General features: G+C 33.7%; 1 protein-coding gene across 10 annotated transcripts in view; it reads left to right on the forward strand.

Annotated features, from left to right (window-relative positions):
• LOC107541990 (bromodomain adjacent to zinc finger domain protein 2B) overlaps positions 1-13,345 on the forward strand; it is a 294,279-nt gene that overhangs the window by 163,974 nt on the left and 116,960 nt on the right. For 8 of the 10 annotated variants that reach the window (XM_087819826.1, XM_087819830.1, XM_087819825.1 and 5 more), the window contains 7 exons: positions 2,659-2,869; positions 5,411-5,503; positions 5,620-5,681; positions 9,616-9,681; positions 11,330-11,395; positions 12,758-12,802; positions 13,050-13,076. In XM_087819826.1, coding sequence (XP_087675952.1) covers positions 2,659-2,869; positions 5,411-5,503; positions 5,620-5,681; positions 9,616-9,681; positions 11,330-11,395; positions 12,758-12,802; positions 13,050-13,076 — 570 coding nt within the window. The remainder of the gene's footprint in view (positions 1-2,658; positions 2,870-5,410; positions 5,504-5,619; positions 5,682-9,615; positions 9,682-11,329; positions 11,396-12,757; positions 12,803-13,049; positions 13,077-13,345) is intronic. The other 2 variants (XM_016220936.2, XM_016224518.2) reach the window with 1 other exon arrangement.

Raw genomic sequence — 13,345 nt, forward strand, 5'->3', positions numbered from 1 at the left:
TCAGAAGACATTACTGTAGCCCAATATATGCAATAATACCCTTAGAAAATGTTTACTTCATAAAAGCCAAGGGCAAAATGTAAATGACAATGTTACTGTATTTCTCTAGTAAGTTTTGGGCCCCAAATATTCGACTCCTTTTTCTTTTAACACAGGCATGTTTTCCTTGATGAATAAAAGCATAACTAAAAATTGTAACTGGATAAAAAAAGATAAATAGATTAAATCCTTTAAATCTTGGCTGGAAGTTGATTTTATTATTAATAAGATACTTTAAAAACTGAGTGCAGATTCCTTGACAGACTCTCCTACTCCAAGTGCCACAGATGTTACTTTTATATTTTTCAATTTATGTGATGCATGCTGCCTTGGTGCCTAAGAGCATAATAGAAAAATGAAAACCTAAATTAATCAAAAGCTTCCCATACTGGTGAACATCAAATTGTTTTGATGGCTTCCTTACGGGTTTATGGCCTAAAAGTACAGTTAGTACAACTATTGTTCCTCTTGACTTCATTTGAAATTTCAGCAAAAAACTCTTATTTGCCTCAGAATTAGTTTTAAAAATTATTTTTGACATGAGAATTACTGAAAAGAATTAGTATAGTGCTATTTTTACCGTGTGGATATGGACTGAATGCCTGCATGTTTTTTTCTGACACAGTTCCATCTTGATGTGATCTCGGCCGTGCTTGCATGGCTGAATGTCATGGTCAGTCACTTAGCAAGTGTAAGAACATGTTTGTAGCATCAGTGAGGTGCACATAGTGGCTAAGGGCACAGGTTTTAGAGTGAGATGGTCTTGGGTTTGAATCACAGTTATGTTCCTTATTGCCCCTGTTCCTCAGGAAATTATTTAACCTCACTGGGCCTGAATTCCCTCAGGTGCACTGTCGGAACAACCCAAACCACTGCAGTAGGTAGAGCTGTTGTGAAGGTTCAAGTATGTTATGTATTCACGATGCCTGAAATAAAGGCGCCCTGCCTGGAATGTGGGATGTAGCTGTCCTCGGTTATGGTAGCCAGGAATATTATTTGTATTTTTAGTACCCATTGAATGAGATATTCATTGACTCTTTGCCCCAGGTTAGGAATCCAAGAACTTTTTATTGATTTTAGTTGTAGAATTACCCACAGTGGTTCAAGCTAAATTTTGAGTTTTAGATTCTTTTAAGAAAAATGTATAGTTATAAAATTTCTTTAAACTTCACACGAAATGAATTATCTCTTTGGGGAAAAAAATACAAGTAAGAAATAGAATAATAAAACAGTTTCTTCAGAAGGATTATTTTTAAAGGATGGCTTTTTTATATATGAGTACATTACTTTGGACATAATACTATAAGTAGGGTAACATGACATTGTATTTGTTTTGATTGACCTATGGAGGGTAATGAGAACCAGTCACAGATTGTATCTGTGCACCGAGCGGGATTATTCCTGTAGTACACTAGCACTGCTATTGTATGTGTTTCTGTCAGGAAACTTAACTCTCAAATAGACACAAAAGTAGACAGAATAATATACACCATGTACCCATCATCGGCTTTAGAAATTGTCATATGGCTGGTATTGTTTTACGTATACCCTCATCTTCTCTTCCATAATTTATTGAAGCAAATCTTACATGTCTTATTTCATCTATAAATATTTCAATTTCTTTCTCTAAAAGTTAAGGACTCTTGTTTTCTACAAGAGAACCACAGTACCATTATCACACTTTAAAGTTTCTTAATATCCTCAATTGTCAGCCCCTATTCACATTTTCACTTGTCCCATGGTTGTTAAAATTTTCTGACCACTTTGTCTGTTTGAATCAGTATCTAGATAAGGTCCACACTTATCTTTGGGATTGTTTAATACATAATGTAAGGTTCCTTACAGTCTATTTACTTCTAGAAATTTATTTGTCTAAGAAATGGGTAATTTGTAGAATTTCCTATAGATTGGATTTTGCTGTGTAATTTAACATACATTTCTCACCCTATTTTCCTATGAAATTATAGTAATTAAATCTAGAGACTTAATCAAATCCAGTTTTGACTTTTTCTAAGGCAAGACTAATTGAGAGGGGTAAGGGAGTGAACCTCCATCCAGAAGCTAATGTCTCTCTCATTGTCTCTCTTTTTGATGATTGGCAGCCGTGCAAGTTCAAAGCTTAGATTAATTCATCAGATAATGCAAAATGCTGATATTTTAACTATTATATTTCTTCTTGATTTATTAGCTATAATGTTTCTCTAAAGAGAAACTTTCACCTATTGTTGAAACAGCCTAATGTTTGGTTGTACTGATAACTCATGAGAATAATCCATAGGGTGTTATCACACAACTACTATTTTCAATTATCTGCCAACATTATGGTCATTATAGTTCAGAAATGGTGATTAAGGTACATATCTCTATTTATATGTTTATAGATATAGATATAATTCTCTGTGTATTTAAAGTTGAAGTCATTAAAGTAAGAATACAAAAGATATGCCAAAGGTCATAAACAAATATAGACATAAATTTAATTTAAAAAATAAAATTCTTAATGTTTGTCCCTGCTTTATAAATTTCAAAAGGTCTGTAAATTTACCTAGAGTTTTCTGACATCGTAATCATTTGTGCTTATTTTGTAACATATTATTTCTCTAAAATGTTGATTAAAAGGGAATGCAGTGGTGTCTTTTGAAAGAAGAGGATGTCATTCCTCGCATCAGAGCAATGGAAGGCCGTAGAGGAAGACCCCCAAATCCAGACAGACAGCGGGCGAGAGAGGAATCCAGGATGCGACGCCGGAAGGGTCGGCCTCCAAATGTTGGCAGTGCGGAATTTCTAGATAACACAGATGCCAAATTGCTAAGAAAGCTGCAAGCTCAAGGTAAAAAGCACAATGTATTTGACACTGCAATAATCATACTAAAAAGTATATTATGTTTTTGATCTATGAATGACTGGCACTGCTCTCAATTTCTAAAATGTAGATATTTATGTTAAAATTAAAATGAGAAAATAAGGAGTCCCACTGGTAACTGGAGTTCTTTGATTAGGTAAGCTCCTTTCGTGAGCCACACTCATAACCTCATCCTGCCCTTTGTGTTTAGAGTTACAAAGGTGGGTGATCAGCTTTTAAGGCTCACACAGAAAGGGAATTAACCAGCACTTGGCACACACCTGCAGGTTGTGCCAACCTTCTGGAGATTCTCATTTTAACAGCTCCCAATTCCTTGAGGAGGTAGTACAAGGGAATAACTCCAAAATATGTCGATCTGTGAAGTGAATTTTCAGTCAGAGAACTCCAATTACTGGTAAGTAACCTTAGTCTTTTATTTGGGTGCATCTGTAGTTTGGAAATATTACATATATTGTCAAAGAGCTGAAGTGATTCAGGTGTTATCCAATCCAATCATATTCATTACCGATGAATATAATCTATAGGTGTGTTTTTTCCATGTCCGTGAGTCTTTCTCTTTTTTTTCTTTTTGGCTCAATCCCTCCACTCTCCTCTCTGCCCCCAACCCAGCTGTCAGCCTGCTCTCTATCTATGAGTATGTCTCTATTTTGCTTGTTAGTTCAGTTCATTAAATTCCACATGAGTGAAATCATAACGGTGCTTTTCTTTCTCTGGCTGGCTTATTTCACTTAGCATAATGGTTTCCAGGTCCATCCATGCTGTTGCAAAGTGTAAAATTTTCTTCCTTTTTACAGCTAAGTAGTATTCCACTGTGTTAAATGTACCATAGCTATTTTATCCACTCATCTACTGATGGGCACTTGGGCTGTTTCCAAATCTTGGCTGTTGTAAATAATGCTGCAGTGAACATAGGGGTACATATATTCTTTTGAATCAGTGTTTTGGGTTTCTTTGCATAAATTCCCAGAATTGGAACCACTGGGTCATAAGGCAGTTCCATTTAAAAATTTTTGAGGTAATTCCATGCTGCTTTGCACAGTGGCTGCACCAATCTGCATTCCCACCAACAGTGCCCAAGCAACAGTGATCTTGAGGAAGAAGAACAAAGTTGGAGGCATCACGCTACATGATAACAGACTACACTACAAGGCCATAGTGATCAAACAGCATGGTACAGGCATAAAAACAGACATGTAGATCAGTGGAGCAGAATAGAGAGCCCAGAAATAAATCCATGCCTTTATAGTCAATTAATATTTGACAAAGGGGGCAAAAACATACAATGGGCTAAATTAGTCTATTCAATAAATGGTGTTGGAAAAATATATGGGTTTCTTAAAACTTCATTTGCTACATAGTTAAAACAATGTCTGTGTAAAGTGGTATTTTCTGAAATGATTTTATAAGTGGTATTATGATAGACCACTTTTAATAGTTATAAGTATTCCAGCCAAGTTTGCTAGCAGAGAAAACATGACATTACATGTTTTCTGTATCAGTTACCTGTTGCCACAGTGCTGGAAACAACCAACCACAGAACCTCAGCGGTGTACCCCACTAAGCATTAATTGTACAGATGGAATCAGCTGATGGAAAGTTAGGCAGCGCTGCTGGTCTTGCCTGTTCTTGTTCACAGTGGGCAGTCAACTGGCTCCATGTGTCTCAACCCCCAGAAGCCTAGCCCCAAATTTTCCTCGTAGTAAAGGCCAAGGCACAAGAATAAAAGTAGAAAGAGTACAAGTACACTTTTCAAACTTCTCTTGCATCACAACTGCTAACATCCTATTGGCCAAAAGATGCTCACATGATTGAGCTCAGAATCAAGGGACAAGAAAATATATTCCTCTTGATGAGAGGAGCTGCAGAGTCACATTGCAAATGACATGGATAGGAGGAATGAAGAACTGGGATCATTAATTATGTCCATCTATTCCAGTCATACATTTGTCCCTTAGAAATTATGAGAACTAAGTTGTCCTTTACTCTGTACTCTTTTTTTTGGAGATTTAGTCTCTCTCCTTCATAAATGAAAATTTCCCTGGATTCAGAAACTTTACCATTTATATAGCTGATTGAAGTATTGTTTGGGATGGCTTTATATTTGTGTTATTTTGGGTTCTTTTTTTTTAGACATTTTGTTGTTTTTAAGACTGTAGCTAAATCACTTTTTTGCACATTAGTAACTACTTTCCTGGCACATGGCGATTACATGAAATGTGAAAAAAATGTGCTTAGATTTTCTCTTTGATGAGAATTAAGAGAAGCACCATTTTGGGGTAGTTTCATGTATGGGATCATATTTGATGAAATAGATTGGCAGTGTCTAGGGGAAATGAACATGACATTTTCTGCCACACCATTCTCCTATTTGGTATCTAACCTTAGGCAGTTTTCTTAAAAATTATGTTCTTCATGATGATACCAGTTTCACAGAGTTTGTAGGTTGTTTTTAGATTGGCAGTCATGTAAAGTTGTTAATTATATTCTTTGAAATTTTGTATTTTTCAGAAATAGCCAGGCAAGCAGCACAAATAAAGCTTTTGAGAAAACTCCAAAAGCAGGAACAGGCTCGAGTTGCCAAAGAAGCTAAAAAACAGCAAGGTGGGTGATTTAAATGATAACATAAACTTGAAGTGTAAGTATTGGGGGGGTTCATAAAAGGCTTCTCCTCTTCATTCCTTTTCTGATAATATCTGTGCTTTGGTTTTTCATCATAGCAATAATGGCTGCTGAGGAGAAGCGAAAGCAAAAGGAACAGATAAAGATTATGAAACAACAGGTAAGTTTACACATTGGAACTGATTTTTAAAACCCAGGTGTTATTTTGGGGATCTATCTGTATATGTAATACATTATTTTCACTTCAATTTCTAAAATAACTATTTCACATTAATGTTATGCATCTTATTTAGAAAGTTTTAATTTTCCATTAGTTGAAATTCACCTCATTTTTAAATCAAGTCTCCTACTTTCAAGTTGTCTAAGAAATGATTAGAAAACATAAATTTGCATAAGTAGTTTTAACATCCTGATAGAGTTTGAATGTACGTTGACATCTTGAACAACTATGAAACTTTTTAAATTAATGTATTAATAATGAAGGATAGTGCTTAAATGTTCAATTATTATTATTTTTGGTTAATCCTCACCTGAGGGTATTTTTTAGAGAGAGTGGAAGGGAGGGAGGGGACAGAGAGAGAGGGAGAGAAACATCGATGTGAGAGAGACACATCAATTGATTGCCTCCTGAATGCACCCCAGTAGGGGCCAGAGATCAAACCTGCAACTTAGGCACGTGCCCTTAACCAGGAATCGACCCTGTTACCTTTAATGTGTGGGTTGATGCTCCAATCATTGAGCCACTCTGGCCAGGGCTTAAATGTTCAAATTTTAATAAGAAAAGCTTGTTCTAAAATAATGTAAAGTACTAGTAAAAAATTAAATTCAAGTTATATAGCATAAGATTTGCCCCATTGCTTTTGAATGCTGAGTTAAAAATTAAATTATAAATTACTACTGCAAAAAAATGAAGAAAGCATTATTTCATCATATCTAGCATTCTGTTGTATATCCACAATGTCCTTTTCTTATGTGGTTTTCAGAATTAAGTATCAGTAGATGAAGGAATTTTTAAATTCATATAGGAAAAGCATTACATGGTAAGATATTCAACTTCATTTAAGATGGGAATATGTGAACTACTCTCCCATCTCCCACATAGTCATGTAACCACTAAGGCAGAAAGGAACTTTGGGGAAACTAATATTCCTTAAAAAATTTTAAACAGCAAGTAGTTATTTCTGAGTATGAAATGAAGTGAGTTGTGTTATAATATAAATAGCTGCTAAAGAAATGTCTTGTGTTGGATCTGATGTGCTTATCTCTAACTTTCCTTCTATTATTGACTAAAATAGTCTGATTAGAGAGAGTTGATATAGAATTGGGATTCCAAATTTAGAGTTTGTAGTCAGGCGGCCTAGAGTTGAATATGGGCTTTGCTACTTAAGAATTTTGTGAGCTTAGATGAATTACTTAACCTCTAAGTCTATCTCCTCCATTGTGAGAGAAAATAACTGCATTATCTAAAGATCAAATGATATAATGAGTGTAAAGTGCGTACCACAGTGCCTGGCACAAAGCAAACGCTCACTTTTTAAAAGATAGATATAAAACACCAAACTATATGGTACATTCTTGTACTGTAATTTAGTCAGTTGTAAACTTGAATTCCTTCCTTAGTTTGTTAATTGTTTCTGCCAAAGATACTATAAGTTTTGACTTAAAACTATGTAGCCTAATGAATGCCTTTATTAAAATATAAATATTTACTGCATATTACACATATATGTAAAAATAAGTTCATATCTCATTTAGAGTGAAATACTGTTGTTTGTTACACTTTTTATAGCTTATCCTATTTCCTAATGGCTAGAGACCCATCAAATCCCATCAGGACTTTAAATTGAGCTTTGTAATCCTAAAGTCTTGAAATGGTTACAGCCTATGTATGCATCATTTTTGCTTTCATCAAAAAAGCACTGACGTTCCAAGTTTCCAGAAACATTAATACAAATGAGCTAATTTTAGATAGGCATCAAGATATTTATCTGAGGCCAGTTTCAGAACACCGTCTGACTCCTTATTGCCAACAAAGTAAATCAAAGTATACCATAGGCTTACTTACACAGTCAGTTACATATTGCCTATTTTAAAGTCGGCATTAGATCTAGAGTAAATTAATGGCATGTGCTGGGTTATTTTTTTCTACCCATTAGGCCAAAAGTATCACCAGACAGTCCTTGAGGCAATTTTGTGGAAGCTTGCAGAAGCAGTATTAGGAAGCAGAAGGGGCAAAGGCATTGGAATCTGACCATGGCTCTGTACTTATTATTTGAGTTTAGGGAGAATATTTACTCTCTAGGAACTTCCATTTATTCTTAGGTAAAAAGAATATAATTTCAACTCCTATGTTGTTGTTTTTATGATCAATAAGATATTTTATGTAAAGTGCCCAGTTCAGTGGTTGGGCACTCAATTATTATAGTATAATAATTTATGAAAATAATGCTTCTCCCTGCTAATGATAATAACAGCAACACCAAATATATGTACATATATATAAATCACTAGGACAGCTAAGGTAAAGCTCTAGACTGAGTGTACTCAGCCCAAGATTCTATACCTATCTCTGTATATAAGAGACCAATGAATGACTTTCCTGTCATGAGAACACATCACCTTTATAACCTAATGATTGACAAAAACAATTAAATCAAGTGTATGCTTTACTTAGGTCTCAAGTTCTAGTCTAAATAAGTACTTCAGCCCAGCCGGCATGGCTCAGTGGTTGAACATCAGCCTATGAACCGGGGGGTCGCAGTTTGATTCCTGGTCAGGGCACATGCCCAGGTTGCAGGCCCGATCCCCAATAGGGGGCATGCAGGAGGCAGCTGATCTGTGTTTCTCCCATCAATGTATCTATCTCTCTCTCCTTCTTCCTTCCTCTCTCTAAAATCAATAAAAACATATTTTTAAGAAAATACTTCAGATACTGATCATGTACAACCTTGTCTCCAATTTGGAAATGAAACAAAAAATACATGGGTTTTTATTTTTGGCAAGCTATAATTAATATTCAAAACCAAGATAGGATCCCCAACAGCAAAATCATAGAATGTGATCAGTCTTGTAATATCAGAACAGCAATTCCAGAAGTTTCATCATCCTGTTGTAGACCCCTATAGAGAATCAATAGCATCAGTGTGCAGAAAGGAAATGTTTAAAAACATAATAGCTTCAGAAGGTAAACCAGCATCTGAAAATTGGAGCAGTATAAAATATGTTGGCTCGGGAAATCCTAGGACAAATGCAATTTGCAAGTAGGAAAATTTGGGTTTTTAAAAAAACTATATTCTCATCAGTGCCAATTTGGGGTCTTCAAAGGAGTTTATGAACATGAAATTGTTCACAATGTACTTATAGCATATGAGATCCATTTTTTAATTCAAAATGTAAAGTTCTTCTGAAAATTTCAGTAATCACTAAATTCTAAACCAATAACTAATACATAAAGTTTAGATACTGTGACTACCAATTATTTCATATAAAATTGTAATTAGTCCATTTTTAAATAATGTTACAGATTATTTTTGAATTTGGCTTATTGTAATCATTAAAGGCAATGTTATCATGGTATTCACCGTGTGAAATAAGAGATTATACTATGGAAATTGTAAAGCATTTTAATTATGACACTGAGAAAGAGCAAGCAACTCTCCTTATTTCGCACAAGAGTAGTTATTTGCTCTAGATCATGCGATGAATGACAGTAACAGAACTAGCTTTGGTTTTCTGATTCCTGATACACTGCTTTTTCTATCATTGTGTCCTGTATTTATTTCAAAATAAGCATTATTTGTAATTGCAAATATTTTTAAAGATATGAATGAGTTTAATCAACTTGGTTTACCTGGTTTCTATATACTTATTTAGCACTTGTATTTTATAAATTATTTTGAGAAATTTTATAGTATTGCATTAATTTGACATGAACATATATATAATGTTAAAGTAAATAATTAAATGCTATACCCTCCTTGGTAACCTTTGATAATTCTGTACTTTATCTTAAATTGTTTTATCCCACTTAAATACTTTTCACTTAGATATTTAGTTTACTTTATTATATTTAATTATTATAATTTTTCCTACAGGAAAAAATTAAGAGAATACAACAAATCAGAATGGAAAAAGAACTTCGAGCCCAGCAAATTCTAGAGGTAGAATTCTTAAATTTGATATAATTCCAATAATATAGTCATATAGTTTAAAGTCTGCAAAAAAAATTTACATAAAAGCTCTCTTACTCATATAAATTATGTCCATCAGAAATTCTCTTTAAATATAATGTATGTAGTAAGACCTTATCTGAACCTTATTTAGCAAGCTCATTTTACCCAGCAGTGAAAACCAAGGAAATGAGACAAAAGAGAAAACAGAAAAGTGGAAAACCTCTGGACAGCCAGTATGGTTGTCATAAAGATCATGTGTGAAAACTCATGTCCTTTACTTTTAGGAAAGTCTTCAGGACTTATAGCCGGATATTTTCTTTTAATTTAGAAATAAAACATTACAAAAGTAAAAGTAAATTTTAAATGTTTAACCAGCTTAGTTCTCTGGTTTCTAATATACCCTCTTCCCAACAAGCTGCCAGGGCTAGAGGACATATTTGGCATCAGCAAAAACCACAGCCAAAAGACAGAAGGGAAAACACAGAAAAACTCCATCCAGCATGTCTAGGAATGTAAAGCCTAGCAACAGTCTATAATCTTTTCGTTGAATAGCCAGCAATTTTCAACAACTTGCTAGTCGAAAGGCATTACTCTATCAAACTGTGTGTGTAATAACTGATGCTTACAATAATTGCCCCAAGTCGTCAAGAAAAAGCCAAATTTTTAGTGTACTTTGTCTAAGAATGCATGTTTCAAAAGTGTTTCCATCCAAAATAGTGAAGATAAACTTTTAATGTTAAAGTTATTAATTATCACCTCTCACCTATTCAGGAAATGATTGCTATATAGAACCATTTATTCCTTAGAGCTAAAGTTTTCCATGTTACAGGTTTTTTTCTTCTAGAAATATATACGTATTTCTTTTCTCATTTCAAATTAATTTAAACCCCTCCAATAGAAAATGTTCCTATCTTAAAGTAAATTGAGAATAACTACTAGATAGTTTTGAAGCTACTAGATGACTTGATTGTAAAACTCAGATTTTGATAGCATGTTCTTGATATTCAAAGTGTGCTTCATGAAAGATTATGTTTTCTTTCTATTGTTTTTATAAAAACAAAAACGCCTTGAATTTAACCACAATACACAACTAGGAAAAATCAAATTTACTCTGTTTCATTTAAATGTTACTGAGTAATGGCTTTCTTTATCTCATACTCAAGTATTTAAAAAAATCTCAAATAAAGTGGACATGCAGATTTTTTAATGTTACCGATTTATTCTTTAAATAACCTTTATTTATCAGTTAAAATTTATCCTATTTTCTAAATACCTATTGTGATCCTGTTTTACTTTTAAAAATCAGAAAAAATAAGTGACATAGAATAATTTTTTCTGTGATTAAATTTTAAAGTAACGTAACACTCCATTATTTCAGACTTTTAACAAAGAAGATAAGAAAAGCTGACGTACTCTTACAAATGTAGAATTTTTTGTATATCTTAATGTTTACGTATTAGAAGTAAAAGTAGCACGTGAAATAGAATGTTGTTGACCGTGGGAACTCTGTTATGTCTACATACATGTTGCACATTGTTTTGTACCTTGTAAGGCATGTAGTTCCGTTTTCAAGCCTGAGATTATGTTGATGTTGTGGTGCTGTTGCATGACTTTGAGACCTGTTTTGCATGCACAGGCGAAAAAGAAAAAGAAGGAAGAAGCGGCAAATGCCAAGTTATTGGAGGCTGAGAAACGAATAAAGGTTAGTTTAGATGAGAATCAGAGTTTTTGTTTCTCAAAAATAAAAATGATATGATGTTATACCAGTATCAGTTATATGAAAAAAAAAAATAGCTGTCCTCAAAATGACTAAAAAGATGTTTAGCAGAGATACAACCTGTGTATAATATGTGCTTTTAGTGTATGTATAGTGTATGTTTTTATATTTTTACTTCATTATACAGGTTTTATGTGATGCTTTGAGCCCTTTAAATAGCAGACATCAAGTCAGAAATGCAAACTTGCATAATACCTGTATATAGTTTTGCTGGTTAAGAATGATCTTCCCCAAAGCTATTTTGTGTCATTTATGTTTATGTTTCAAATTGTGTCCCAAATCTGATTCTCTCCTTAGAGTATAACTTTCTCTTTGTTACTGTCCTGTTTTAACTATTAAAAAGTGAAAAGGCTACAGAGACAAAAACCTAACTTTTATCAGCTGTTATTTACCAATAATAAAATTAGCCATTGTTAATTATTGTAACTTCAGATGTTGTTTTGGGATGTTTTGGTTTTGATTTTCTGGCATGAAGTGTAAGAGTCTTGGACACCTGTACCATACACACTCCACTCCTTACCTTCTAATTTTTCAGTAATTGAATACTGAAATATAGGATAGCTGAGTGATCCTATGGCTCTGGTAACAGCCACCACAATGTATCTTATAAAGCCAGGGACCTATTTGGTACCTTTTCCACATAGGCTCTACTTTCCTACTTTTTAATTTAGATTTCTATCCCCTTTCATGGCTGTCTTTAATATTAATTTTATCCATATCTTACCTTTATAAAAATATTTAAGTTGGTGACATTCATAGAATTATTTGTATTAAGTCCCATCTCCTTGAGATGGTGCCTTGAATCATATAAGTCTCTTGTCACTCTGATTTATATAGAGTATATGGAAATGATATAGCTGCTATTAATTATAGGGTATATTTGGGAATTTACATTCAGAGCTGAGAGAGTCCTATTCAGCTAGATTTTAGGGTTGCGCCATAATGTATTAAAATAAAAAAAATACATGTGCCAGTGTATCCCATATGCTCTGACCATCTACCTAGTCAGTCCAGTGAATGTGCCATTGAAGCGTGCTCTTAGGTCACTGAATTTTAAGTTGAAATGACTACTGAATAAAGATCCTTGCTACTGTCATACCGTTTTTATGTATTAGGTAGAAGCACGTGAAATTACCATTTTATAATTTAAAAATTATTGAATATTTGCAGTTTTATGTGTTTCAACTTAATGGAAGACTATAGAATCTCAGAAAAGGAATTTTTAATACTTGTAGCCTGTTCTAATCTTCCCTCAAAATCATATATTAAAAGTTTCTTATCTTTAAGGAAAAAGAAATGAGAAGACAACAAGCTGTTCTTCTGAAGCATCAGGTCTGTATACATACAGTTATATAATTGTTGAAATGTACATTTTATAATTTTTCTTAAATCTATTTTGGAAAAAAAAAAATCTTCAAAATATTTCCTTAAGTATTTCCAATATAATTCCTGCTTAAGTTTTTCTTTCATCTTACAGTTTATTGCCTTGCTTTGGTATTGGTGTCTTTTGGGGGGTTAAAATTGGTTTCGTGACTCTGTGATTTCTGTTTCATAATGTTGTGCCAACTCTTTCTACCAGGAGTTGGAGAGGCATAGACTAGATATGGTATGGGTATGTTTATTTTTGTACATCTAACACCGCATTGTGATTTGGTTGTGATATATGGTTGTCATAGCAATGCATAAAGTGTAGCACTGGCTGCTGTCATATTACATACTGCTGCATGGCTTTACAGCACAGTGCATTGCATACATCTGCTTGTCTGTCTATAAACAAGTGTGATACATCTCCAAGATTTTTAATTGAATTGTACAGCCTTCTATAAGGCTGCTGTCTAAAAATTTACATTACTGATGTCATAGTGAAAGTTAGAT

The sequence above is a fragment of the Miniopterus natalensis genome, chromosome 8 (assembly GCF_054644295.1).
Source record: "Miniopterus natalensis isolate mMinNat1 chromosome 8, mMinNat1.hap1, whole genome shotgun sequence".
Classification (NCBI taxonomy): domain Eukaryota; kingdom Metazoa; phylum Chordata; class Mammalia; order Chiroptera; family Miniopteridae; genus Miniopterus; species Miniopterus natalensis.